Raw genomic sequence first — 26,463 nt, forward strand, 5'->3', positions numbered from 1 at the left:
TCCATTTCTCGTCGGGCGCTTCCTGCTGAGACTTCCTGCTGTGACGTCCAGCGACGCGTGGAGGCGGGCGGGAGGACGCAGGATCGCTGTGTGTGAATGGTAAGTATCGTGCGCTGCGTCGCTGCTGCATCGCTGTGAGATCTTTCTGTATGAAAGCTCACTAGCGATCATTTAGCGATGCACCAGCGATCCTGACCGGGTCGGATCGCTGGTTGGATCGCTGGTGCATCGCTAAATGTAAAAGGGCCTTTAGGGTTTACTCACACTTGTCTATTTATATAATTGCCTTGTAATGTTTTCGTTTCCTGTTCTGTCCAGATGTCATCGTATCCCAGAATTCCAAGCGGAGGAAGTTCACCGACCGCCATATTAGTACACCCAAGTGATGGGTGCCTCAATATGGAAACAGCTGCTGGTACCAACCTGTTGTGCGGTACAACCAGCGGAACACCGTCGCACCACACACACACACACTCTATACGCCGTACGCTCCACACACACACACACATACACACACACACACACACACACATTCACATACACTTACTGTCACACTCTCACACTCATACACATATACTCACTCTCACTCACACTCTCTCTCACACTCACGCAGCCTCTTGCGCGATACCATCAGCAGAACACCGTCAGCGGAAAAAACTCATTGAATAACATTGGTCTGGATGCAATCCATTTTTTTTTTCTTTAATTTTTTTTACTGGATTACACTTTTCCGATTTTGTACGGCAGTGTGAGCGAATCCTTACACCGTGTTACATACGTGTAAGAAAAGCTCCAAAAATGTATGGGCACCCATTCAGAAGACATTCCTTTGGCCTGCGTCTGATGCTACACGTCGCTGTTCCTGTTTTTGTTGTATGTGATAGTGCAGCTGAAATGGAATCCACTAATGCAGTGCGAACAAGAACATCAACAGTGTGCGGTATATTTTAGATTAATGTGATATAGCAATTTGTCCATAATGTTTTTCTTTACTTAAAATCTCTTATGCTAAATTTTGGATCCATCAAAGCACATGGATGGAATATAGCCGTGGCTGCGGATTCTCTGACCGGTTTGGGAAGGTGCGATACTGCTCTATAGAACTCGTCAATCACATTATTCTGGTGAAATCCTATTGTGTGATTGGTTACGGGAACACAATGGATCTATGGATATTTTTATAGTTGACTGTTGACAATTGCTGCCTTCCTATTACAGGAAACAGGTTATTTCCTGCATCATAGTTACAAGTTCTTAGGAGTGAGAATTGCATAACTCGGCTTCTTATTGGGTAGTAGCATTTCATTATTAAATAAATTATTAAATACCTAGAAATATGAACCCCTCCACACATGTGTGGATGAGAAAATTTTTATATATTTTTTAAAGAGGTCTCCTGGGTGTTTAAGGTCAAAGTGCATAAACGTTGCCAACAGTGTGCCAACTCAATAATTGCTAATCTCCTCTGGCATTAATATCAGCATAAGGGCTCGCGCACACAAGCGAATAAATCGGACTTGTGCAACCCAATAAAAAGTTGGATTTTATTCTACAGTATGAGGGAGTACACTTCTGTGATTAATTATTTTCTCATAATCACAGCATCCTGTGAATGGCTCTGAGAATCGGATTCCCAAGGACGCCGGCAATTGAGAAATTAATTTCTCCGTCTCCTCCGTACCTGTGCTACGATTCTCTCACTGATACTCGGCTCACGCTTACAGCAGAGCTGGAGCCGAGTGTCTTTAGAGAATCGCATCCGAAGGTCTCGCATTGGATTCCTTACGTTAGGCCGGGGTCACACTTGCGAGTGCGATGCGAGAAACTCGTGAATCAATACCCGGTGCTGGGTATTGATGCGAGAGACTCGCACGTGTGACCCTAGCCTTAGTGTGACTCCAGCCTAAGAACTGTGCTCCGGGAGCTCCATGGCATGGGTTTCCAAGGCTGAGAAGCTGCATACAAGCCTTCTATCACCAAGCATAGAGCTAAGAATACTAAGTGTCGGGTGGAGTGCTGTCAAGCACACCGACACCGGAGTCTGGAGCAGTGGAAATCGTGTCCTGTGGAGTGACGATTCACACTTATTTGTCTGGCAGACTGATGGGATGGTTACCTGCCTGACTTCATTGTGTCATATGTAAATTTTGGTGAGGAACGATAATGCTATTAGGTCGTTTTTCAGGGGTTGACTTTGCTCCCTTTTTTGTTCCAGTGATGGGAAACATTAATGCTTCAGCATACCAAGACATTTTGGATAATTTCATATTTGTTGGAACATTTTGGGGAAGGCTGTTTCTGGACCAACAAGACTCTGCAAGGATGGGTCATAATGGGAATTCTTGGAAATCTCTTGAGCTTTTTTATCCATTTATACTATTTATACTATTGGCATCATGAATACAGGCTTATAACTACTGGCATTAGAGGTCTCAAAAGACCCTTAAGGCTCCTTTACATTTAGCGATGCACCAGCGATCCGACCAGCGATCCGACCCGGTCAGGATCGCTGGTGCATCGCTAAATGATCGCTAGTGAGCTGCCAAACAGCCAGATCTCACAGCGATGCAGCAGCGACGCAGCGCACGATACTCACCTTGCACACACAGCGATCCAGACGTTCTCCCGCCCGCCTCCACGCGTCGCTCGTCGTCACAGCAGGAAGCCCAGCAGGAAGCGCCCGACGAGAGATGGAGCCGGACATTCTCGCGCAATCAGCGATGGACAGCGGGGGAGCCGGTCGGAGGTAAGTATCACACATAGCGATATCGCTAGCAATATCGCTATGTGTAAAACCCCTTAAGGGGAATGTGCACACAGAGATTTTTGAGGACTCTTTTGGAATGGGTCCACGCTGAAAACCCAAAGAAAATCGCTCCAAAACACTTGAAAGACTCTTCATAATAATTTGTTTTGTAAAACCACTTTCTGGGTACATTTTCAGTGTTTTGAGCATTTTTCTTCTAGTTTTGAAAGCATCTGGTGGGAGAAAAAAAGTGCATGTCCGTCCTTTATAGAACTGCAAATGGAATTATGAATGATTAATAGCTGCTGCTGTAAAAAACGGATTGTATAAATTGTTACACTCTTCTGCATGAAATTCTGAACAAGTTTTTATATATATATATATATATATATATATATATATATATATATATATATATATACACACTCACTGGCCACTTTATTAGGTACACCTGTCCAACTGTGTGTTAAGACTTAATTTCTAATCAGCCAATCACATGGCGGCAACTCAGTGCATTTAGGCATGTAGACATGGTCAAGACAATCTCCTGCAGTTCAAACCGAGCATCAGTATGGGGAAGAAAGGTGATTTGAGTGCCTTTGAACGTGGCATGATTGTTGGTGCCAGAAGGGCTGGTCTGAGAATTTCAGAAACTGCTGATCTACTGGGATTTTCACGCACAACCATCTCTAGGGTTTACAGAGAATGGTCCGAAAAAGAAAAAAAATCCAGTGAGCGGCAGTTCTGTGGCCGGAAATGCCATGTTGATGCCAGAGGTCAGAGGAGAATGGGCAGACTGGTTCGAGCTGATAGAAAGGCAACAGTGACTCAAATTGCCACCCGTTACAACCAAGGTAGGCAGAAGAGCATCTCTGAACGCACAGTGCGTCGAACTTTGAGGCAGATGGGCTACAGCAGCAGAAGACCACACTGGGTACCACTCCTCTCAGCTAAGAACAGGAAACTGAGGCTACAATTTGCACAAGCTCATCGAAATTGGACAGTAGAAGATTGGAAAAACGTTGCCTGGTCTGATGAGTCTCGATTTCTGCTGCGACATTCGGATGGTAGGGTCAGAATTTGGCGTAAACAACATGAAAGCATGGATCCATCCTGCCTTGTATCAACGGTTCAGGCTGGTGGTGGTGGTGTCATGGTGTGGGGAATTTTTTCTGGGCACTCTTTGGGCCCCTTGGTACCAATTGAGCATCGTTGCAACGCCACAGCCTACCTGAGTATTGTTGCTGACCATGTCCATCCCTTTATGACCACAATGTACCCAACATCTGATGGCTACTTTCAGCAGGATAATGCGCCATGTCATAAAGCTCGAATCATCTCAGATTGGTTTCTTGAACATGACAATGAGTTTACTGTACTCAAATGGCCTCCTCAGTCACCAGATCTCAATCCAATAGAGCATCTTTGGGATGTGGTGGAACGGGAGATTCGCATCAGGGATGTGCAGCCGACAAATCTGCGCCAACTGTGTGATGCCATCATGTCAATATGGTCCAAAATCTCTGAGGAATGCTTCCAGCACCTTGTTGAATCTCTGCCACGAAGAATTGAGGCAGTTCTGAAGGCAAAAGGGGGTCCAACCCCTTACTAGCATGGTGTACCTAATAAAGTGGCCAGTGAGTGTATATATATATATATATATATATATATATATATATATATATAATATGCCCTAAGCAGCTTCCGGTTGTAACAACTTCCGTCCAGTTGTAACCGGTGATGTCACCGCACACCTCTTTCCATGTTAACCCTCAACACACCACTCCTCCTCAACACACACACTCCTCTCACCTTTCACCATCTCCACTCACGTCCACTCACTCTTTCACTCCACATACGACCCTTTCTCTCACTCCGTCTCTCATACTCACTCCGTCATCGCCGCTGATCCACGATCCCCGACATCTTCTTCCGCCGGCGCCATCCTGGATCCCGACGTCCTCCACGCCGGCGACATGTTCTTGCGGCGACGCCATCTTGAGTATCGCGAAATCCCGCGATACTCAAGATGGCGTCGCCGCAAGAACATGTCACCGGCGTGGAGGACGTCGGGATCCTAAATGGCGTCGGCGAAATCTCGCGAATGCTCAAGATGGCATCGCCGCAAGAACATGTCGCCGGCATGGACAACGTCTGGATCCAGGATGGCGCCGGCGGAAGAAGATGTCGGGGATCGTGTGAAAGAGTGAGTGGATGTGAGTGGAGATGGTGAAAGGTGAGAGGAGTGTGTGTGTTGAGGGTTAACATGGCAAGAGGTGTGATGCTGTCTCAATATGGAAACTGCTGGTGGTACCAACCTATTGCGCGGTACCACCAGCAGAACACCGTTGCACCACACACACTCTATACGCCATACGCATCACACACACTCACTCACTCACTCATGCAGCCTCTGGCAAACACCAGCAAAACACCGTTGCACTGCACCTGTGTGAATTCCGCGCAGGCGTAGTGAATCATGCGGCTGATCCCGGCGGCAGATACGTGACATGTCCACAGGCAGAGGAAGCCGGTCACATTAAAGTGGTTTTCCCATGAACGAAAGTTCATTTTAAAAATTGTCTGTGTCTGACCGTGTATGTGGATGAGAGTCCTGAAGTCTCATGCACACGTTGCTTATTTTTTCTGTGCAGATTTAAATCTACTGCACGCCAGTTTTTTCAGTGTTTTTGCTACATATTTCAACCATGCTAATGAGTGGAGAAAAATCTGCACTAAAAAATGAACAACAAAAAAATGCAGAAATGGTGCAGAAATTTCTGCACCAAATACTTAACGTGTGTACATACCCTAAAGCTGCAGATATTTTTTGAAGCACAGAAGGCCTATAAAAAAAATATAAAATACAAATCTTCTGCAAGTGAATACGCAGTGGGTAATGTACCTTTTCCATGTTTCCTGGAGGCAACTTTAGGGCTTATACGCATTACTGTAAAAAAAACAAAACGGTCCGATATCATCCCTGAAAAGTCGGACGAGTTCCATACGATGTTCATACAAGTACAATCCGATTTTTTTTATTACCTAGAATCCGGCTGACATCCGAATGACATGCATATGCAGTCCGATTTTAGCATTCGCTTGAGAATTCTCTATGTCATTTTAAGACAGTTTTCCAAGGAAATACCGTACTCTTCAATACATATATACACTGCTCAAAAAAATAAAGGGAACACTTAAACAACACGATGTAACTGCAAGTCACTCTCACTTCTATGAAATCAACCTCTCCATTTATGAAAGAAGCAACACGGATTGTGAATCAATTTCTCCTGCTGTTGTGCAAATGGAACAGATAACAGGTAGAAAGATAGGAAATTATCAAGACAACCCCTATAAAGTAGTTCTGCAGGGGAGACCACAGACCATTTCTCTTTTCTCATCCTTTTTGGTCACTTTTGCATTTTGTCGTTGCTCTCACTCCTAGAGGTACAGTAGCATGAGGTGGTGTCAGCAACCCAGAGAAGATGCTCAGGTAGGGTGGCTCATTCAGGTTGACACATCAATGCAAGCTGTGGCAAGAAGGGTAGCTGTGTCTGTCAGCACAGTGTCCACAACATGGAGCAGATACCGGGAGAAAGGCCGGTACACCAGGAGACATGGAGGGGACCGTAGGAGGGCAAGAATTCTGCAGCAGGACCGCTTACCTCCTCCTTTGTACAAGGACTGCTCCTCCTGCAGTGTCAGAGCTATGCAAAATGACCTCCAGCAGGCCACTAACATTCATGTGTCAAACTGTCAGAAACAGACTCGATGAGGGCCCGATGTCCACAAGTGGGTGTTGCGCTTACAGCCTAACACCGTTCAGTGCAGGGCAATTGGCATTTGCTGAGAACACCAAGATTGTCAGATTCGACATTGGCGCCCTGTGCTCCTCACCGATGAGAGCAAGTTCACACTGAGCACATGTGATACACGAGACAGTCTGGATATGCCAACCAGTGGCGGATTATAATGAGGTCAATTTGGGCAGTTGCCCCGGGCCCAGTGGGGTTAAGGGGCCCACAGCCCAGGCCAGTAAATTGCCCCATTATAATCCGCCACCGCGCAGGGCCGGATTATAGGCAGGGCAGGCGGGGCTTCAGCCCCGGGGCCCCCACCACAAGAGCTTCTAAGGGGGCCCCCACCACATTCCTGCTGGCTGCTGCAATGGCACTCCATCTTCTCCCCACCTAAAAGTGAGTGACCGTGGGGGCGGCATTATGTGCTCTGCTACCAGCAGCATCTACAAGTAGCGTGAACGCTGATGCTGCTGGTAGCGTGCAAAGGCTTGTGATGAGATCACAGGAGGGAAGGTGTCAGGGCCCCCGATCATGTGACCCCTGACTCCTCCCCTCCTGTGACCTCATCACAGGTCCTGTGCGCACAGCACAGAGCACTGAGAGCAGCCATGTATGTGGAGTGCGGCTCTGCGGGTGGAGGTCGGTGCTGGAGGCTCCATTATTCTCTATGTGGAGTGCGGCTCTGCGGGTGGAGGTAGGTGCTGAAGGCTCCATTATTCTCTATGTGGACTGCGGCTCTGCGGGTGGAGGTCGGTGCTGGAGGCTCCATTATTCTCTATGTGGAGTGCGGCTCTGCAGGTGGAGGTCGGTGCTGGAGGCCCCATTATTCTCTATGTGGAGTGCGGCTCTGTGGGTGGAGGTCAGTGCTGGAGGCCCCATTATTCTCTATGTGGAGTGCGGGTGGAGGTCGGTGCTGGAGGCTCCGTTATTCTCTATGTGGAGTGCGGCTCTGCGGGTGGAGATAGGTGCCGGAGGCTCCATTATTCTCTATGTGGAGTGCGGCTCTGCGGGTGGAGGTCGGTGCCGGAGGCTCCATTATTCTCTATGTGGCGTGCGGCTCTGCGGGTGGAGGTCGGTGCTGGAGGCTCCATTATTCTCTATGTGGAGTGCGGCTCTGCGGGTGGAGGTAGAGAATAATGGAGCCTCCAGCACCTATGTGGAGTGTGGCTCTGCGGGTGGAGGTCGGTGCTGGAGGCCCCATTATTCTCTATGTGGAGTGCGGGTGGAGGTCGGTGCTGGAGGCTCCATTATTCTCTATGTGGAGTGGGGCTCTGCGGGTGGAGGTCAGATCTGGAGGCTCCATTATTCTCTATGTGGAGTGCGGCTCTGCGGGTGGAGGTCGGTGCTGGAGGCTCCATTATTCTCTATGTGGAGTGGGGCTCTGCGGGTGGAGGTCGGTGCTGGAGGCTCCATTATTCTCTATGTGGAGTGGGGCTCTGCAGGTGGAGGTCGGTGCTGGAGGCTCCATTATTCTCTATGTGGAGTGCGGCTCTGCGGATGGAGGTCGGTGTTGGAGGCCCCATTATTCTCTATGTAGAGTGTGGCTCTGCGGGTGGAGGTCGGTGCTGGAGGCCCCATTATTCTCTATGTAGAGTGTGGCTCTACGATTCGTGACCCCCGTCACGTGACGAGGGGGGCCCACAGAGTCTGAACTGCCCCAGGCCCTGGCTACCCTTAATCCACCCCTGATGCCAACGGAGAACTTTCTGCTGCCTGCAACATCCAGCATGACCGGTTTGGCAGTGGGACAGTAATGGTGTGGAGAGGCATTTCTTTGGAGCGCCTCACAGCTCTCCATGTGCTCGCCAGAGGTGCCCTTACTGCCATTAGGTACCGGGATGAGATCCTCAGACCCACTGTGAGACCATATGCTTGTACAGTGGAATATGGGTTCCTTCTGATGCTTGACGATGCTAGGCCTCATGTGGCTGAATTGTGTCAGCAGTTCCTGCATGTTGAAGACATTGATGCTATGGGCTGTCCTGCCCATTCCCCAAACCTTAATCCAATCGAGCACAACTGGGACATCACAACTCGTTCTGTCTACCAACGCCATGTTTCACCACAGACTGTCCATGTATTGCTATTCAGCCTCACACTCCGCTCCTGAGTGCCGGCAGCATATTAACATGTGAGACTCTGCCGGGTTTCTCGCATGTGTGATCCCGGCCTTACGAACACAGTTTTTCTTGCACCAATCTGGACCCTAAGGCTATGTTCACATGTTGAATTTTTGTTGCTTTTTTTTCTGCTCTCGACAGTAAGAAACTTGCAACCAAAATCATGTTTTGGGTTGTGTTTTTTGCTGTGTTTTTTCAGCATTTTTTTTTTTTTAAAGAGAATAAGCTTGATTTTCGATTATACAGATAGAAAATTCTTATGAAAACCAATGGGATTGATCTGATTTCTTATTTTGTACAGGATCAAGAATATAGTGAATATTGTATAGTATAATCATAAGTAACCTCCCTGACAAGGCTCAAGAGTTTAATATTCCGATCACTGCAAAACACCATGATGTAAAGTGCTGGAATATCTGTACTGGGTGTGACCTGTGTAAATCATTGGCTACTCGTGGCCTTTATTTTATTGACCCTGTTCAAAGTTCCTGAAATGTCAAGTTGTAAAGTTTTGGGGAACCAAGAAATAACTTTCTAAGATTGTTTTTTTTTTTTTTTTGTGATTATTAGCAGTCGCCTCTTGTCACCTGTGCACTGTGTGACCTGGGATCATAAGGCAATTTTATCTTTAATAGGGCCGGTTTCATTTAAATGAAATGGACTTTACTGCTATTATACAATGTGCATGGTTGTCTTTTATAACTGCCATAGTAAACGCGTGTGTAGTAATGAAAGCTACGGTATTTTATGGGCCAATGAAAGTAATTGCACAATCACTGCTGCCAATGCCTCTGGTATATACCACAGTACTGCCCTTATGTAATGTAAATATTCAACACCATCGTTCGCAACATTCTGCAGAATGTGAACAATTAGACATGCATTTGTATTTTTCTTCTAGACATTGGAGGGATCCTGGAAAATCCTATTTCTTTTTGTGGTATAGATGCATATCTTAGAGTATATTGGCCCCCTGCTTAGCAATAGCTGATCAGAGTACACCCCTCGCTTAGCAATTGTGAGATATGAAATTCATCCTTTGGCTATGTGCGCATGTTGCGTATTTGCTTGTGGAAATTTCTGCGTGGTTTGTGCCTCTCTTGGCAGAAAGCGAAGTTGAAATTACACGTGGCTTTGATGCAGATTTGATGCGGATTTTCATGCAGTTTTTTATGCGGATTTGTATGTGTTTTTGTAAGCGAAATAAAGATATATTATTTAAAAAGAAAATGATGTAATTTCCTTGTTCAACCTCTTTTTTCATTCTCCATTGAGACCATAATATCATTACATATCATGTTCAAATATAATGTCTACACGCACAGACATATAGGTTCCCCCTATAAATTCAAACCAGGAAAGGCTAGCACACAGCTGTGGGCTGATATTAATAGCCTAGGAAGGGGCCATGGATATTGCCCCCCCCCCAGGCTAAAAACATCAGCTCTCAGTCGCCCCAGAAATGGCACATGTTATAGATGTGCCAATTCTGGCAGTTAGCCTCGCTCTTCCCACTTGCCCTGTAGCGGTAGCAAGTGGGGTTCATATTTGTGGGGTTGATGATGATGATGATGATGATGATAATAATAATAATAATAATAATAATAATAATAATAATAATAATCTTTATTTATATAGCGCCAACATATTCCGCAGCGCTTTACAGTTTAACAGTTTCAAAACACAAGTCATAAGTAACAACGCTAACAATACAATAATTAAAGCAAAATAAGACGAAATAAGACGACCCTGCTTGTGAGAGTGTACAATCTACAATGAGGTGAGGGAGATGCAGAGTACAGGTGTGTATTTACAATGGTGTATTTACAATGAAGGTCCAGCCATCTTGCAGGAGTGAAGGATGGATGGAGATAGTGAATGGGCTACGCACGCACACTTACACAGAGAATGACTTTGATTAGTGAATGTGATAGGCCGCTCTGAACAGGTGTGTTTTGAGGGAGCGCCTAAAACTATGCAAATTGTGGATAGTCCTGATTTCTTGGGGTAGAGCATTCCAGAGGATAGGAGCAGCACGGGAGAAGTCTTGGAGTCGGGAGTGGGAGGTACGGATTAGTGCAGAGGTTAGTCGAAAGTCGTTTGCAGAGCGCAGCGATCGGCTAGGCCGATAGACAGAAATGAGAGAAGAGATGTAAGGGGGTGCCGCACTGTGGAGAGCTTTGTGGGTGAGAACAAGTACTTTGAATTGGATCCTATAATGAATGGGCAGCCAATGTAAGGACTGGCGAAGAGCGGACGCGTCCGAGTACCGATTACCCAGATGGACGATCCTGGCTGCTGCATTGAGTATGGACTGGAGAGGGGATAGTCGAGTGACGGGGAGGCTAATTAATAGAGCGTTGCAGTAATCCAGGCGAGAGTGGATCAATGCAACAGTGAGGGTTTTTGTTGTTTCCATAGTGAGAAAAGGGCGGATTCTAGAGATGTTCTTTAGGTGTAAGCGGCAAGAGCGGGCAAGGGATTGTATATGGGATGTAAAGGAGAGATTGGTGTCAAACATAACACCCAGACAGCGCACCTGCTGCCGGGGTGTTATTGTGGTGCCACCCACGGAGAAGGAAATGTCAGATTTAGGGAGGTTAGTAGACGGCGGGAGCAGAAGAAGTTCAGTTTTGGAGAGGTTGAGTTTCAGATAGAGAGCGGACATGATATTGGAGACTGCGGACAGACAGTCACTGGCGTTCTGTAGTACAGCGGGGGTAAGGTCGGGGGAAGACGTGTATAGTTGTGTGTCATCAGCATAAAGATGGTACTGAAAGCCAAATCTGCTGATGGTCTGTCCAATTGGGGCCGTGTAGAGAGAGAAAAGAAGGGGGCCAAGGACTGAGCCCTGAGGTACCCCGACAGCAAGAGGAAGAGGAGATGACGTGGAGCCAGAGAACAAAACACTGAAGGAGCGGTCAGAGAGATAGGAAGAGAACCAGGAGAGTGCAGTGTCCTTAATGCCTAGTGACTGGAGCCTAGAGAGTAGGAGATGGTGGTCAACAGTATCGAAAGCTGCAGATAGGTCAAGAAGAATGAGCAGAGAGTGGTCACCGTTACGTTTTGCTGTCAGAAGGTCATTGGTCACTTTGATGAGTGCAGTTTCAGTCGAATGTAGGGGGCGGAAGCCGGACTGTGAAGGGTCTAGAAGGGAGTGAATGGAGAGGTAACGGGTAAGGCGGGAGTAAATTAGGCGTTCCAAAAGTTTAGAGATGAAGGGGAGATTGGAGACTGGTCTGTAGTTGTTTGTGCAGGATGGGTCGAGAGCAGGTTTCTTTAGTAGTGGAGTAACGATGGCGTGTTTGAAGGAGGATGGGAAAATGCCCGAGGAGAGGGAGAGATTAAAGATTGTAGTTAGGTGGGTTGTGACGACTGGAGAGAGAGACTGGAGGAGATGTGAGGGAATGGGGTCGGTAGTGCATGTAGTCGGACGAGAAGAAGAGAGGAGTCTGGAGACTTCTTCTGTTATGGGATCAAATGTGGAGAGTGAGCCAGGGGAGATGTAGGAAGGGATGGGAGTCACAGCACTTGGTGGTTGGGAGCAGATTGATGTCGCCTTTGTATTTTCAGGTGACATCAAGCCCACAGATTAGTAATGGAGAGGTGTCTATAAGACACCTCTCCATTACTAATCCTATAGTTGTATGTTAAATAAAGACGCAGCCAGAATAAATTCCTTTATTTGAAACAATCACACAGACTCTTTTATCTTAATTAACCATACTTACTGATTGCCTAATCCCTGACGTCCTCGTCTCCTGCAACAAAAATAAAATAATAAACCAACATATCATACTATCCTGTCCGACATAGTCCATTTAATACTGAGTGTCCCACGGCGATCTCACGTGTAGAAGTCATATCGGGAGATGTGACTGCTCTTCCCGGCCTCTGGTGATACAATATGGGAGCGATTACCTCCTGTCACTGTATCACTCCACTGTCGTGAGAGTTCTCCAGGGTTCATCAGCTCTGGTGCTCTCACTTATGGCACGACCGCTGTGTAAGAACTTTCCCACACAGCGGTGCTGTAAGTGAAAGCACTGGAGCTGATCAGCTGATGAATTCCGGTGAACTCTCATGGCAGTGCAGTGATACACTGACAGGAACTAATCGCACCCGCAGTGTATCGCTAGAGACGGGTCACATCTCCTGATGTGACTGTTCTACACATGAGATCGGCATGGGGCACTCGGACTACGGCGGACAGGGAGTATATGTTGGTTTATTATTTTACATTATTTCTAGAACAGTTTTTTAACTGTGAGCTCAGGTGACGGCCGATGATACTACTTTCTCATCAATGGCACCTGCTGTCACTGTTATCAGTGACAGCAGACATAGCACGATGGGAGCAGTAGTCTCATCGGCCTATGCCTGCTTTTTTATCACAGGTCACCGCTGCAGGTCACAGTCAGCTGCGGAATCACACTGACATCTGTCAGTATGATCCCAACAGTACCGGCGGTAGCGTTACCGCACACAGCCACACACACGCAGACACCCGCACACACACACACACGCAGACAGACAGGCACATATTCTCCACCCACACACTCTTCCTCCTTCTGACATCATTTCCTTTTCTGCAGTCTTTTTGGCAGCAAATCCTGACTCAATGGAAGTCATTGGGTGCAGAAACGCTGCAGATCCACAAAAAGAATTGACATGCTGCAGAAAATAAAACGCTGCAAATAAGGACAGAAATTTCCGCAGCATGTGCACAGCACTTCAGGATTGTCATTGATTAGCATTGCTTAAGTAATCACTTAAAACGCTGCAACAAATCCGCAACGCGTGCACATAGCCTTTAGGCCACGTTCACATGTTCAGTATTTGGTCAGTATTTTACCTCAGCATTTGTAAGCCAGCCCCCCTTCCCCAATCAACTGGGCTTCTGTGTAATAATGTTACCCATGCACACAACAGTATGTGCACACTGAGTAATTTTGTTGAGTTTTTGGAGCAAAAACTGGGTGGAAACTACAAGGTTTCTTGAGAAGTTTTGATTTGCTTTTTTTAGGAGGATTTTGGAGAGTTTCAGCTCCAAAAAGCTGAGTTGCTAAGTTTTTCTAGGAAAAGCCACTTCAGAAAAATGTCAGCGGACCTTTTCCTGAAGCTGGTGGTAGTGTTGCCATCTTTAATTCTGTACTGGCCACAGTATTGGTATGTGGCCAGAAGGATGAACACGCTCTTTCTTTTAAATGCTTCATGATTTCTGAACCTTGAAAGCAGTAACGCCAGATTGAACATGTGCACAGCAATGTCGTTTTTATATTGCTGTTCACTATTTTTCATTTTTTTTGTGTGGGTTTGCAGTGTCTACATTTTTTTTTAACCATATTTGTTGGAGAACTCCTGATGGTTGGAAACCATGACTGTTTAGCCTGAGCCTTCTCTGTTTGTGTGCCGTGTTTTGCTCTTGTTCTTGCAGTATGTCATATAACAGCTGTGAATCTGAAACATGAATACAAGCTTGGCAGCGCGAGCTGTCAGGGGAAATATGGCCTACTTACTATTCTTACTAATCGGAAACACGATTGGGGCCAAGGAGAAGCAACCTATATGAGAAAAGCACTTCTTGTCGATCTAACTATTAGTAGATGCACAAATGTTGGAGGTCTAAAGGCCTCCATGGACTATTGTGTTGGAGGTCTAAAGGCCCCCATACACACTAAATCTCTCCCAATTCCTCTATTCACAGTGACGCTCGGCTGTATATTCATGTGTTGTCAAATGGAAGCGAGGAGAAAGCCACCGCCAGATAGCCCTGACGGCCTCTTATCGTCTCAATAAAAACCAGATCAAGTTTTAAAAAGCTTTCCCGGGTAATTTGATAAACACATATAGTAACTGTAGATTACTGACTATCGACAGTGTGCAATGCACACACTGTCAAGATGATCCTATATTGCCCGAGCAGGAAAGTGGTCACGTGACTGCTCATATGTGATTTGCATACCTGTGGTCATGTGCTGACCAGATTTTCATCCGCAAGTCGCTCAACGTGTGATTGCACATATGCAAATCCCATATAACCAGTCACTGACTGAACTGGCAAGTAGAGCATTGGTATCACACACTAATAACATTCATCATGATACAGTCACTCCAGATATTGCTGCCTGACGTAGAAAACCACTTAATTTCCAAAAATATACCTTGTGGAAATTTTGCTTGCCAATCTGGAAGCTCCATGTACTTATGGGATTGATCTACAATCAAGTTAGAGCCGTTTGGTGTTTTCAGTATACTCTGCTGTAATGTAAAAGCAGTAACACAAGCAGGAATCCAATGGACAGTGACGATGTAAGGAAAAAAAAGAATTTAGAAACTCTGGAAAAGATGTTGACTCATCACGAGATACTGATGACCTATGCACAGGAAAGGTCATCTGTTATATTCTCTGGTGGCGGCCAGATTTATAAACATTAGATAAAGCTGCAAAGCATGGTGCCAATCAATATGTAGCAGCTGCTGCTGTGTACTGCAGAGCAGATCGTACCTGGAGCTAATATCATCTGATTGTAGTGGTGCCACGTCTCGCACTCCCACCCAGGTACGGACTTGGGCTGAAATTCAGCCCTGACATTTGAAATCACACAGGCCCATGTTGTCCCCGTCCACAAGCACCAGATGAGATATATTACTAATATTACCCTGGATGGAGGAAAGCAAGATTTACTACTCGACCAATGTTTCTAATGATACCTGTGGTCTGCTGGGGTAAGTGACGGAATCAGCGACTTTGTGTTCCGTCACAACTTTTAACAGTGAGTATGGGTGTCATGAGAACACCGATTCTGTTAACAACATAGCAGACAAGGAAGCCCACGACCTAGACAGGCCCTTCTGGCATTTGCCAGAATTGCCTGATGGCCAGTCCAGCCCTGCTCCCACCTATCAGCTAAGGATAGGTCATCAGTAAACTGTGGGAAGACGTTAAGGCTCTGTTCACATCTGCAATGGAGCTTTATCCAGAAGGTCCTCCTGTCACGTACACTGGAACAAGTAGTACGGCATGTTGTTCTATTACCTGCAGTAAAATCCCGGTTATCATTGGTGTTTAGTGTACTTGGGATCAGGCAATGCCTTCATTTTAGTATTTCATTTTCTGAGAAAGAAGAGAAGTACAGAAATTCTGGTGTCAGTGTGAACATTGCGCAAGATGAACTGTGTTAACCCAAGTACAGAGTTTTCTTCATCATTTTCATATTCTTTGCACATTGTATGTAATGAGGACGTTATTCACAAAACAATAGCTCTTCTGGGACAAAGCATTTGTAGAATGATCTGTTTCTCATCAAGTCATAAAGTCAGACAGGCTTTATAGACGTGCATGCTTCTTCTCCTTGGCTGGCCCAGCGCCTGCTCCTCCTGTAGCTTTTCCATTATTGTATACCAGTATCTACAGAATTCAAGGTGACCTTGCTGTAAAAATGTACACAAATCCCATAACCAGAGTAACCCATGGTGTATTGCTGAGGGATCCTGAGTCTCTTCCACATGCTGCTTTATAGCTAGGACTGGAGATCCAACTTCACGTTGTTCTTCTGCGCTTGGTAAATGTCATTGTCGAGAGTTGAAATGTAAAGAAACAATGAGGTTATGTGCACAAGGGGAGACATGAAAACGTGACAGCAGCCGAAGCCAGAACTCTGGCCGAAGACAAATACAGTTCTTTTATCCACCCCAGGCATTTGAGGAACGTGTGAGGGAGTTCAAAATCATATGTGAACTGAAAGTTAACTGTGGGAGCACCGCAAGAGTATCAGATTATGTAAGGAATTGTGCTACTTCAGGGTTATCTGCTCTCAAAGCATTGAAGAACTAAAAATGCAGGGTGAGCAGAAAACTCCAGGTAGCCATTTCTTGGTGACAGAGGTCCAGAAAACTGAGATATGAGTTTTCTATTTTTCTCGCCCTGGTAACCTACTTTACTGTATCGGTACATCGGTGCCCTGTATTCAAGCTTCTTGAATGTTACACATCTTGGGAATACTGAGCAGATGGGAATTCACGCTAGGCCACAGTCACACTTTCAGTATTTGGTCAGTTTTTTACTTTAGTGTTTGTAAGCCAAAACCAGGAGTGGAACAGTCAGAGAAAAAATGTAATAAAAACTCGTCACCACATTTCTGGTGCAAACAATTCTTTTCATAAGTCACATGCTTAGTGAAAGGAACCTGTGTGCAGTCTAAGTGCCTCATGGTCTGACAGTATACTCACTTTTGTGAAAACCCAGAGGCTGCAACACCATTAGGCAAGAGGCACCACTAACCAATCACCACCATGAAGACCAAGGAGATCTCCAGACAAGTCAGGAAAAAAGTTGTTGACAAGTACAAGTCTGTTCTAAAAAAAAATCCCAATCTCTGGTGATCTCCTGGAGCACCATCAAATCCATGATCATGAAATGGAAAAAACATGGGTACCACAACAAACTTGCCAAGAGAGAGTCGCCCACCAAAACTCTCAGGCCATGCAAGGAGGGTACTAATCGGAAAGGCAGCACAGAGACCAAAGCTAATCCTGAAGGAGCTGCAGAGTTCCCAAGCAGACACTGAGGTATCTGTCCATATGACAACAATAAGACGTACACTCCATAGAGGTGGCCTTTATGGAAGACTGAGCAGAAAAAAGCCTTTACTTACACATTTTGTGTGTAAGGCTCTTTTGGAGTTTATCAAAACATGTGGGAGACTCCCCAAATGTATGGAGGAAGGTGCTGTGGTCAGATGAACTGAACTTTTTGGCCAGGTAAGCGTTATGTCTGGCTCCAAACCAACACTGCTCATCACCCCAAAAACTCCATCCCCACAATGAAACATGGTGATAGCATGGTGGTTTTCATCTGCGGGGACAGGGAAAATGGTTTGAGTTGAGGGGAAGATGGATGGTGGTAATTACAGGGATATTCTTGAGCAAAGCCTGTTTCAGTCTGTTAGTGATTTGAATAGCAAAAGACTGAACGTCACTTCCAAACAGAAGACAGGTGTGTACAGGTGCAAACTAAGAGTAGTCATCTCCATATATAACCAGCAAATAAAATTGCACTCTGTAGCACTATAGCATGAAAACATGAAATATATGAAATATGAATTGCATTACTGCACTAGAAAATAGGAAAAATTTAGAATACTTAGCGCATAAATTGGCCAATTTATGTGTATCCAGCAGCCACAATAAGGCAATTCTCGTGCCTGCATTGTCAGTGATTTGAGACTAGGTGTTAGGCGTCGGGTTTCTGTGGTTGCACAGCAGAAATCCCGAGCCTTGCCTTCGGCGGTCTCCCATTCCTCTCTGGCCACAGAGGAGTCTGCTCAGCAGACTCGTTGATCCCAGCGCTCTGCTCAGACCAGCTTTGTGGGTTTGGTTGCTGCTGCCACCTCTGGTCCAGCTATTGCAACGCATGTTGGTCTGCAGCGAACAACTCCAGGGACTAAGTCCTCCTTTCGGCATGCCCGTGGGACGATCTCCAGCTTGGATTGGACCACCATGAAGGTCCCGGAAGGACGCTGCTATAAAAGGTTCGCATGGCCGCTCGGCCATGCGCTAGTATAGACTCAAATACTTATGGAGTGTATGATGATGGATGCATGTATGTGGTGACTGACTCCTTATGAAACCCCTACCCTTGGTTGTGTTTGTTGTTAGGGTTCAGCGGTTAGAGTCAGCGCCTGTCAGTGGCTACTGTATACGCCACAGTGCAGTCCAGCCTTCTGCACACTAGTGTCCGATGGTATCACCCACTGCAGGGCACTATCGTACCGCAGCAAGTGACAGCCACGCCTGTGCAACGCCTTGCGCAACCTGCGCTTATCTGGCCCAATCCTGGGCGATTAGTGGCGTCCGCCTGAGCAGCACTGTGCACACTTACACGCATTATATTTAGCTGGCACCACAGTCGGTCTAGAGGGACTCCAGTCCTGCGGGCTAAGGGCCGAGTCCTGTGACCTTACACTATGCGCTTTCTCTACCGAGTCCTGTGGGGTTAACAGGCTCCGGCGTTTCTGTTAGCGGCTCTGTGGAGTAACAGAGTTCGTCCCTGTGCACACCGGGTCAGTGGTTAACCCGCCGGTGTTCACTTAATACTCTGCCATTACTAAGCAGCAGTTTTCCATCTCTGTACGGTGGACCTCAGGCTGTGAACGCACCTCATTATCTTTTTATTATTTGGTGCGTTCTGTCAGCCTAACACTAGAACAGAGGTTCACTAGAGTGGTTTTAAGGGAAGCATTTATGCTTTGGCGTCGCCTAGTCAAAGCCCAGACCTTAACCCAATTGAGAATCTGTGGTCAGACTTGAAGATTGCTGTTCATCAGAGGAAACAGCGACGGTAACTTGAAAGAGCAGGAGCAGTTTTGACTTGAAGAATAGGCAAAAATCCCAGTGACAAGATGTGGAAAGCTTATAAAGACTTATCCAAAGCGACTTGCAGCTGTAATTGCCGCAAAAGGAGTCTCTACAAAGTACTGACTTTAGAAGAGTGAATAGTTATGTACACTGAAGTTTTTTATTTTATTTGTTATTTGCTTCACAATAAAGAGATCTCTACATGTTCGCACTTGTAGGCATGATCTTTACATGAACTGATGAAAACCCTGAAAAAAATAAATATGAAATCCAAGGTTGTGTAGCGTAAACCACGAAAAATGCCAAGTGTGCAGACTCCTGGAAAGGTTAAAGAACCCTGGTGCATGTGCACTTCATTACTTTGCTCTGCCCTCAGCAAGGCAGAGAAGTACGCCTGCACAGGAGCACAATGCCGGGGAGCCTGTGTGGATGACGCAGGGATACATCATCCACACGAATCCAGAAGGAGGACGGCGATCGTAAAAAGATGAGAGACATAGGACCAGGAGCAGCGACACTCCTCGGACCAGACCGCCCCACAGGTGAGTATAATAAAAACTCTTTTTCTTCTCTTACAGGTCAGGTTGGAGGCTTATATACTGCTTATATACTGCATGATAAAAATGCTGAATATCAGCTCTGAAAGGCGGTGGCCATATCTCATATCGGCCAAACCTGGTAACAGGTTCCCTTTAATGATTAGAATAATATACCGTAATTTCTTATGACTTTTGGCCAAGTATTTCTGCAACACAAAAACAAAATTCTGTTTCATCTATATTACAAAGAAAATAGGCTTAGTATGCCAAGTCATAAAGATTATTTTATTTAAATGGGTTTTCTGATTACAAAAAACATTCCTGTCCTCTTTGCGCAATTTTTTAAACCAACTTATCTTTACTCACACTTCCGAGGTCCAGTGCTGAGTCCCTGCTGCTGATCCAGGGTCACGGACCGCTTCCGACACTTTAACCCCGGAAAACTCTAAGATCAAAAATGATCACAGCGTTCCGGAACCGGCACAGGGGCTGACAGCCCCTCTGCCTTTGGATCGGAGACCCCGCGGCGTGATGCAGGGTCCCAATCGCTGCTATGGTAACCCGATGTTGTCATGATGACATCCGGGTTACCAGAGCTGAGAAACTTCCTGTCATGTGCAGTGCATGTCAGGAAGTCTCTCAGGTCAGTGTGCAGAAAGTGCAGATCTGCATGCCATATAAGCGATTAGCCTTCACAAAATGGTTGTCCCATAGTGGGACAAAGTGTAAGAGTAATAATTAAATTTAAAAAAAATTTAAATAAATAAAAAATAATAATAAAAAAATCAATATTTATTCTGGCAATAAATAAATGAAAAAAAATAATCTAAGCAATAAAAGTACATGCCAAACAGTGGTTTGCCTGCACATATGGAGTATCAGCGTACTCAGGAGAAATTGCACAATAACTTTTGGGGTCCAATTTCTCCTGTTACTCTTGGTAAAATAAAAAAGATTGGATCTGAAGTAAATTTTTTGTGAAAAAAAGATAAATGTTCATTTTTTTTAAACATTCCAAAAAATTCCTGTGAAGCACCTGAAGGGTTAATAAACTTCTTGAATGTGGTTTTGAGCACCTTGAGGGGGTGCAGTTTTTAGAATGAGGTCACTTTTGGGTATTTTCTATCATATAGACCCCTCAAAGTGACTTCAAATGTGAGGTGGTTCCTAAAAAAAAAAAAAACGGTGTTGGAAAAATGAGAAATCACTGTTTAACTTTTAACCCTTATAACTTCCTAACAAAAAAATTTTGGTTCCAAAATTGTGTGATGTAAGTAGACATGTGGGAAATGTTATTTATTAACTATTTTCTGTGACATATTTCTCTGTTTTAAGGGCATGAAAATTCAAAGTTGGAAAATTGTGAAATTTTCAAAATTTTCGCCAATTTTCCATTTTTTCACAAATAAACGCAAGTCATATCAAAGAAATGTTACCATTATCATGAAGTACAATATGTCACGAGAAAACATTGTCAGAATCACCAGGATCCATGGAAGCGTTCCAGAGTTATTACCTCATAAAAGGACAGTGGTCAGAATTGTAAAAATTGGCCTGGTCATTAACGTGCAAACCACCCTTGGGGGTAAAAGGGGTTAAATGAACTGCTTTGAGGGATAAGGATTTTTCTAAAACTGGAAAACTTCTTTAATGTGATGTGGTTCAGTAATAGCTTACAGAAGTTATTTGTTATGTGCGTTAAAGGGAATCTGTCACCCTTTTTTTAGATATCATATAATGATATCCTTCAATTGTGTGTCACATAAGGATTCTCTTAGTACTTTTGCTTCCCCCTTACCCCGCACCTTTCATGCATAAATACCTTTGTTATATCGGTTCAGATGTATGTAAACTGCCACTGTCCGGTCCGATGGGCGGGGCTTAGTCAACTGCTCCCCCCTCCCTGTCTTGCTCTACACAAGAAGAAATGCATACAGCAAGACAGGGAGGGGGGAGCAGTTGAATAAGCCCCGCCCATCGGACCGCACAGCGGCAATTTACATACATCTGAACCGATATAAAAAAGGTATTTATGCATGTACTAAGAGAATCCTTATGTGACACACAATTGAATGATATCATTATATGATATCTCAAAAAAGGGGTGACAGATTCCCTTTAACTACTTTTGGTGCTCTATAGGTATGTAGTATGTATTGTTATATGGAATCATGTATCTTGTACATTAAATTATAAGAAATAATATTAACAGCCACAAAGTACTTTGTAAAGGCAAAAGTTCATGAACATGATGAGTTTATGCAACTCATTGAACTCCAGGGTGATTTCAACCACACAGGTCAAAAAAAATAAAGGGAGCACTAAAATATTGCATCCTAGATATCACTGAATGAACTATTCCAGTTGCAAATCTTTATTCATTACATAGTGGAATGCATTGATAACAATAAAACATAAAAATGATCAATGTACATGTAAATCAAAAATAAAATCCCATGGAGGTCTGGATTTGGAATGATACTCAAAATCAAAGTAGAAAATCAAATTACAGGCTGATCCTACTTCAGTGGAAATGCCTCAAGACAAGAAAATGATACTTAGTGTGTGTGGTCTCCACGTTCCTGTATGATCTCCCTACAACTGCTGGCGCATTTCAGTCACATGAGGTCTAGCATTGTCATGCATCAGAAGAAACCCAGGGCTGTGTGCACCTGCGTATAGTCTCACAATGGGTCTGAGGATCTCATCCCGGTACCTGATAGCAATCAGGGCACCTCTGGCTAGCACATGGAGAGCTGTGTGGCCCTCCAAAGAAATGCTCCCAACACCATTACTGACCCACTGCCCAACCAGTCATGCTGGAGGATGTTGTGTTGTAGGAAGCAGAATGTTCTCCACTCCGTCTCCAGATTCTGTCACGTCTCTCACATGTGTTCAGTGTGAACCTGCTCTCATCCGTGAAGAGCACAGGGCGCCAATGTTAAATCTGTCAATGTTGGTGTTTTCTGGCAAATGCCCATCGCCCTATACAGTGTTGGGCTGTAAGCAAAACATCCACTTGTGGACTTTGGGCCCTTATATCACCCTCATGGAGTCTGTTCCTGACAGTTTGAGCAGACACATGGATGTTAGTGGCCTGCTGGAGGTAATTTTGCTGGGCTCTGGCACTGCTCCTCCTGTTCCTCCTTGCACAAAGGAGGAGGTAGCGGTCCTGCTGCTGGGCTGCTGACCTAAGGACCATTTTACATCCCTTGGTGCACTGGCCTATCTCCTGGTATCTGTTCCATGCTCTGGACACTGTGCTGGCAGAGGCAGACACAGCTACCCTTCTTGCCATAGCGCGCACTGATGTGCCATCCTGGATGCGCCATCCTGGATGCGCTGCACTACCTGAGAAACTTCAGTGGGTTGTAGACAACACCTCATGCTACTGTATCTCTAGGGGTGAGAGCAATGACAAAATGCAAAAGTGACCAAAACAACAGCCAAAAAGGATGAGAACAGAGAAATGGTCTGTGGTCACCCCCTGTATAACAACTCCATTTATAGGGGTTGTTTTTCCATGTGCACATCAGCAGGAGAAATTGATTCACAATCAGTATTACTTCTTAACTGGACAGGTTGATTTCACAGAAGTGTGATTGACTTAGTTACATTGTGTTAAGTATTCCCTTCCAGTGTATATTTATATTAATAGTAGAGGGTATAGTATTAACTGCAGCTGTGGAACCTCCTTTTGCAGAGGAAGCAGTAACTTCATATTAATATTTGAATAGCAGTCACATTAGCGCTAGTCTCTGTTCTGCTGGGTTTCCAATGCTTTGTGGTAAGAAGAATAGCATAGCTCTATAGGATTAGCTGTAAATGGTGTGCATTACAGTAAGGAGCAGAAAAGAAAAGTATTTAACAGAAAGTATTTGTGTATTCTGAGCGTGCGTCAGAGGAGAAGACCTGTGCATGGAAATCGTCCTGTTACTAAGAGCTGCAACTCTGATTTACACACAAGTCATTTCAAAGAGCTGTAATATAAACTGTTCAGTCTGCAGGTTAATTCTTGTTATCGCTTCAAACACCACTTCTGTTTTATTGTACAGGCCGATTTCAGTGTTTCTGGACTTTATGGAAGTTATTGGGTTAAGGCAGGACTGTTCTGTTTGGACAGGTAGTTATTATAGTGTATTTAGTCTACAGGGGTGGACAAATGCCGATGCCCAAGTTTAGACTGACCATGTAATGCTATGTTCACACGTTGCGTGTTTTCTGCATTTTTTTAATGCTTTTTTAGGCAAATTAAAAGCTGCTTTTTACAGTATTAGCAAAAGCTATAAGTTTTCAGAAATTTCATCCATGCACATTTTTTTCCCTGACTAAATTGGAAAGCTACTGCTTTATTAAAAACTGTAGCATGTCACTTCTTTTAGCGATTTTTCAACTTTTTTTTCATCCATAGAAAGCAATGAGTACGGTAATTGGGAAAAAGCAGCAAAAACGGAGCAAAAATGTTGCCATCAGTTTTTGCTGCATTTTTAGTGAAAAAAAAGCAGGGACACCAGGATGTGAAACTTATTTATTTTTGTGATTTTCTCAAGTTTAAACCAAAATGTCTTGGTCTCCTCACATTAGAATGGCAATTTAGAATTAGTGCAGTTTAATTAAATTAGTGATCACGTATTTAATACAGTAAACAATGCCTGAGCAATGCAATGGCTAACCAATGTGTGAAAAGTAAAGAGTGTCCTACTTACAAAATGCACTGCCAGTGTCTTAGGTAAACTATTCCAGACCAATTCAACTTCCCCTGCTATTTTTACATTTGCAATTCTGTATTTTTTCGTGAACTCATGAACTTTTTTGTTCAGAATAGCCACTATTTTTTCAGACAGAAAAAATCTTTTTCCACCAAATAATTTGATCAATTTGCCCTTTTTTCCAAAATATTTTGGGGTTTCACATGTCTTGCATTGGTGCTCTAACACCTTGCATTGTTCATTGTGCATCCTGAAAAACGAAGCAAAAAAGCCGCAAAACCTGCTTTTTGTCTGCAGATTTTTTTTTACTGGAAAAAAGCAACGTGTGAACATAGCCTGAATGTTAACCTGTCCTATGGGTGTCATGTGTCAGCAAGTAGATTTCTGCCTAAAATTGCACAGGTTTCTGACTGTGACTCTTTTCTTTCTTATTCCTCTTTATACATTTTTATTGTAAATCAAGAGATACATCAAATTGAAAAGGAATGTATCACTAAATTAAATATTGTTTTTACATCTAGTTTTTATGTTAAATATTTTGGAGTGATTTTATTAGTTTTCCAAAACAATATCTATTTTAAAAAAAATCTTGAAATCTTGCTATTTTCACAATGCCGCAAAGTCTAATAATAGGCTAACATTTCCTGTTCCATAGCGATCTGTTTTCAGCAGTTATCTAAAATGTAATATGTTAGTATGATCAACCCTCCTAAGCCATCAGTATGGCCATGCAGGTCATAGGAAGATGAATAAAATTATACCATGATATCTGTGATCCGATGTCTAATTCCAGAGAAATCAACATTTTCATGGGCCAGAGAGTGATATGCATGATAATCTGCCTCCAGAGCTTATTTAACATGAAAGTGGGGGTTACCAGTGTGATATGTGATGGCCACTCTCTGCTCTGCTGATCTCATTGCAGAGCTGTGTGTGGTTATACCTTACGCATCTGCAGGTTCGTCTCACCTTCAGCTTCCATCTCACAGGCAGACAGTTTTACAATATATATGAAGAAGGAATCAGTGAATTCCGCAACGCGTAGGATTTGCCATTGCTTTTTGGCCCCATCAGCGCCTCATAGCGCTTTTTTGCCTGTCACGTGACCTCCCACGTGACTGTGACGTCACGCAAGGTCCTTCAGCGTTTTCGGACCTTGCAGGCCTGCTTTTGCAAGCGGCGGCTGGCACTCTCACAGCCTGCCGATATACACCTCCAGCTGCACGCCAGTCACCGGCCGGGACGGCGGCATGCTAGGAGGTAGCACCCTTTAGCTCCAGTAACTTTTTATACATCTGTGTCGGGGAGTACCTTTGGGAAAGGACCTGGAAATCCATCTGTATTCTGAAGACTTTTCTCCTTGCCTCGCCAGTTTTTAGCTCCAGTAAAGGTAACAGATCTCTTCATAAGATATCTCTTTTTAACCAAGACACATTCAATTAGCGCAAGTTTATATAAGGTTTATTAGTTTTACAATATAGCAGAGCTGTGAGAGCTGCAGCAAATGTGCTTGAAAGGAGACAAAGTTTAGTTCTGCTATTCTGTGTTCATGACATGTCTCACACTGGTAACTCCCCTTTTATTTAGAATAATCTCTGGAGGCAGATTCTCAGGGAGATCAGTGTCCGCCCCATAGCCCTGAACAGCTCATTTACATATAAGAAAAACGTGAATTTCACTTGAATAAGACATCAGATCGCAGATATCAAAATGTTATTTGAATCAGCTCCCTATGACCTACATGCCTATGTAGACTATTTAACAGGGTTTATCTTACTGACGGATTCCCTTTTAAACATCACTACAGGCAGGATTACAATGTAAGGTTACACCTAGTGTGTGTATATATACTGTAGATAGATAATATTGGATTACACCATTCACAAAAGGTGATTGTACAGGGAGGTGGACGAGATGACCTGTTACCATCACCTCTGCACAGGTCACAGCATGTATAGAAAGCTTTAATAGAAGTCAATGGACATCTACTGTCCGTGGTTTCCAGTTTGAATCATTAGACCAGTGGTCAAGCATTGGATAGAGGACGAAATATGGTCACAAAAATGTGGTGTAAAACTATGTTCGGCCATGATGCAGAAATCTCTGCGGCCGTCTCACTCATCTGATTGGAAACCCATGTGCTTGATGTAAAAACTGTACCTCTCTGATGATTCAAGCTGATGTTTA

The 26,463-nt window shown here is 44.5% G+C and overlaps 1 protein-coding gene across 3 annotated transcripts in view; it reads left to right on the forward strand.

Annotated features, from left to right (window-relative positions):
- Window positions 1-26,463, forward strand: part of SH3GL3 (SH3 domain containing GRB2 like 3, endophilin A3) — a 151,625-nt gene that overhangs the window by 24,448 nt on the left and 100,714 nt on the right. The window contains exon 1 of one of the 3 annotated variants that reach the window (XM_073568555.1): window positions 7,095-7,243. The exons of 1 other annotated variant lie outside the window; for it this stretch is intronic. In XM_073568555.1, the coding sequence (XP_073424656.1) occupies window positions 7,217-7,243 (27 nt within the window). In that variant the 5' untranslated portion in view covers window positions 7,095-7,216. Of the gene's footprint in view, window positions 1-7,094; window positions 7,244-7,591; window positions 7,676-26,463 lie in introns of those variants that run through there. One more of the 3 variants, XM_073568553.1, reaches the window with a different exon arrangement.

Source organism: Dendrobates tinctorius, unplaced genomic scaffold, assembly GCF_039654945.1.
Source record: "Dendrobates tinctorius isolate UK_male_01 unplaced genomic scaffold, ASM3965494v1 ptg000022l, whole genome shotgun sequence".
Taxonomy (NCBI): domain Eukaryota; kingdom Metazoa; phylum Chordata; class Amphibia; order Anura; family Dendrobatidae; genus Dendrobates; species Dendrobates tinctorius.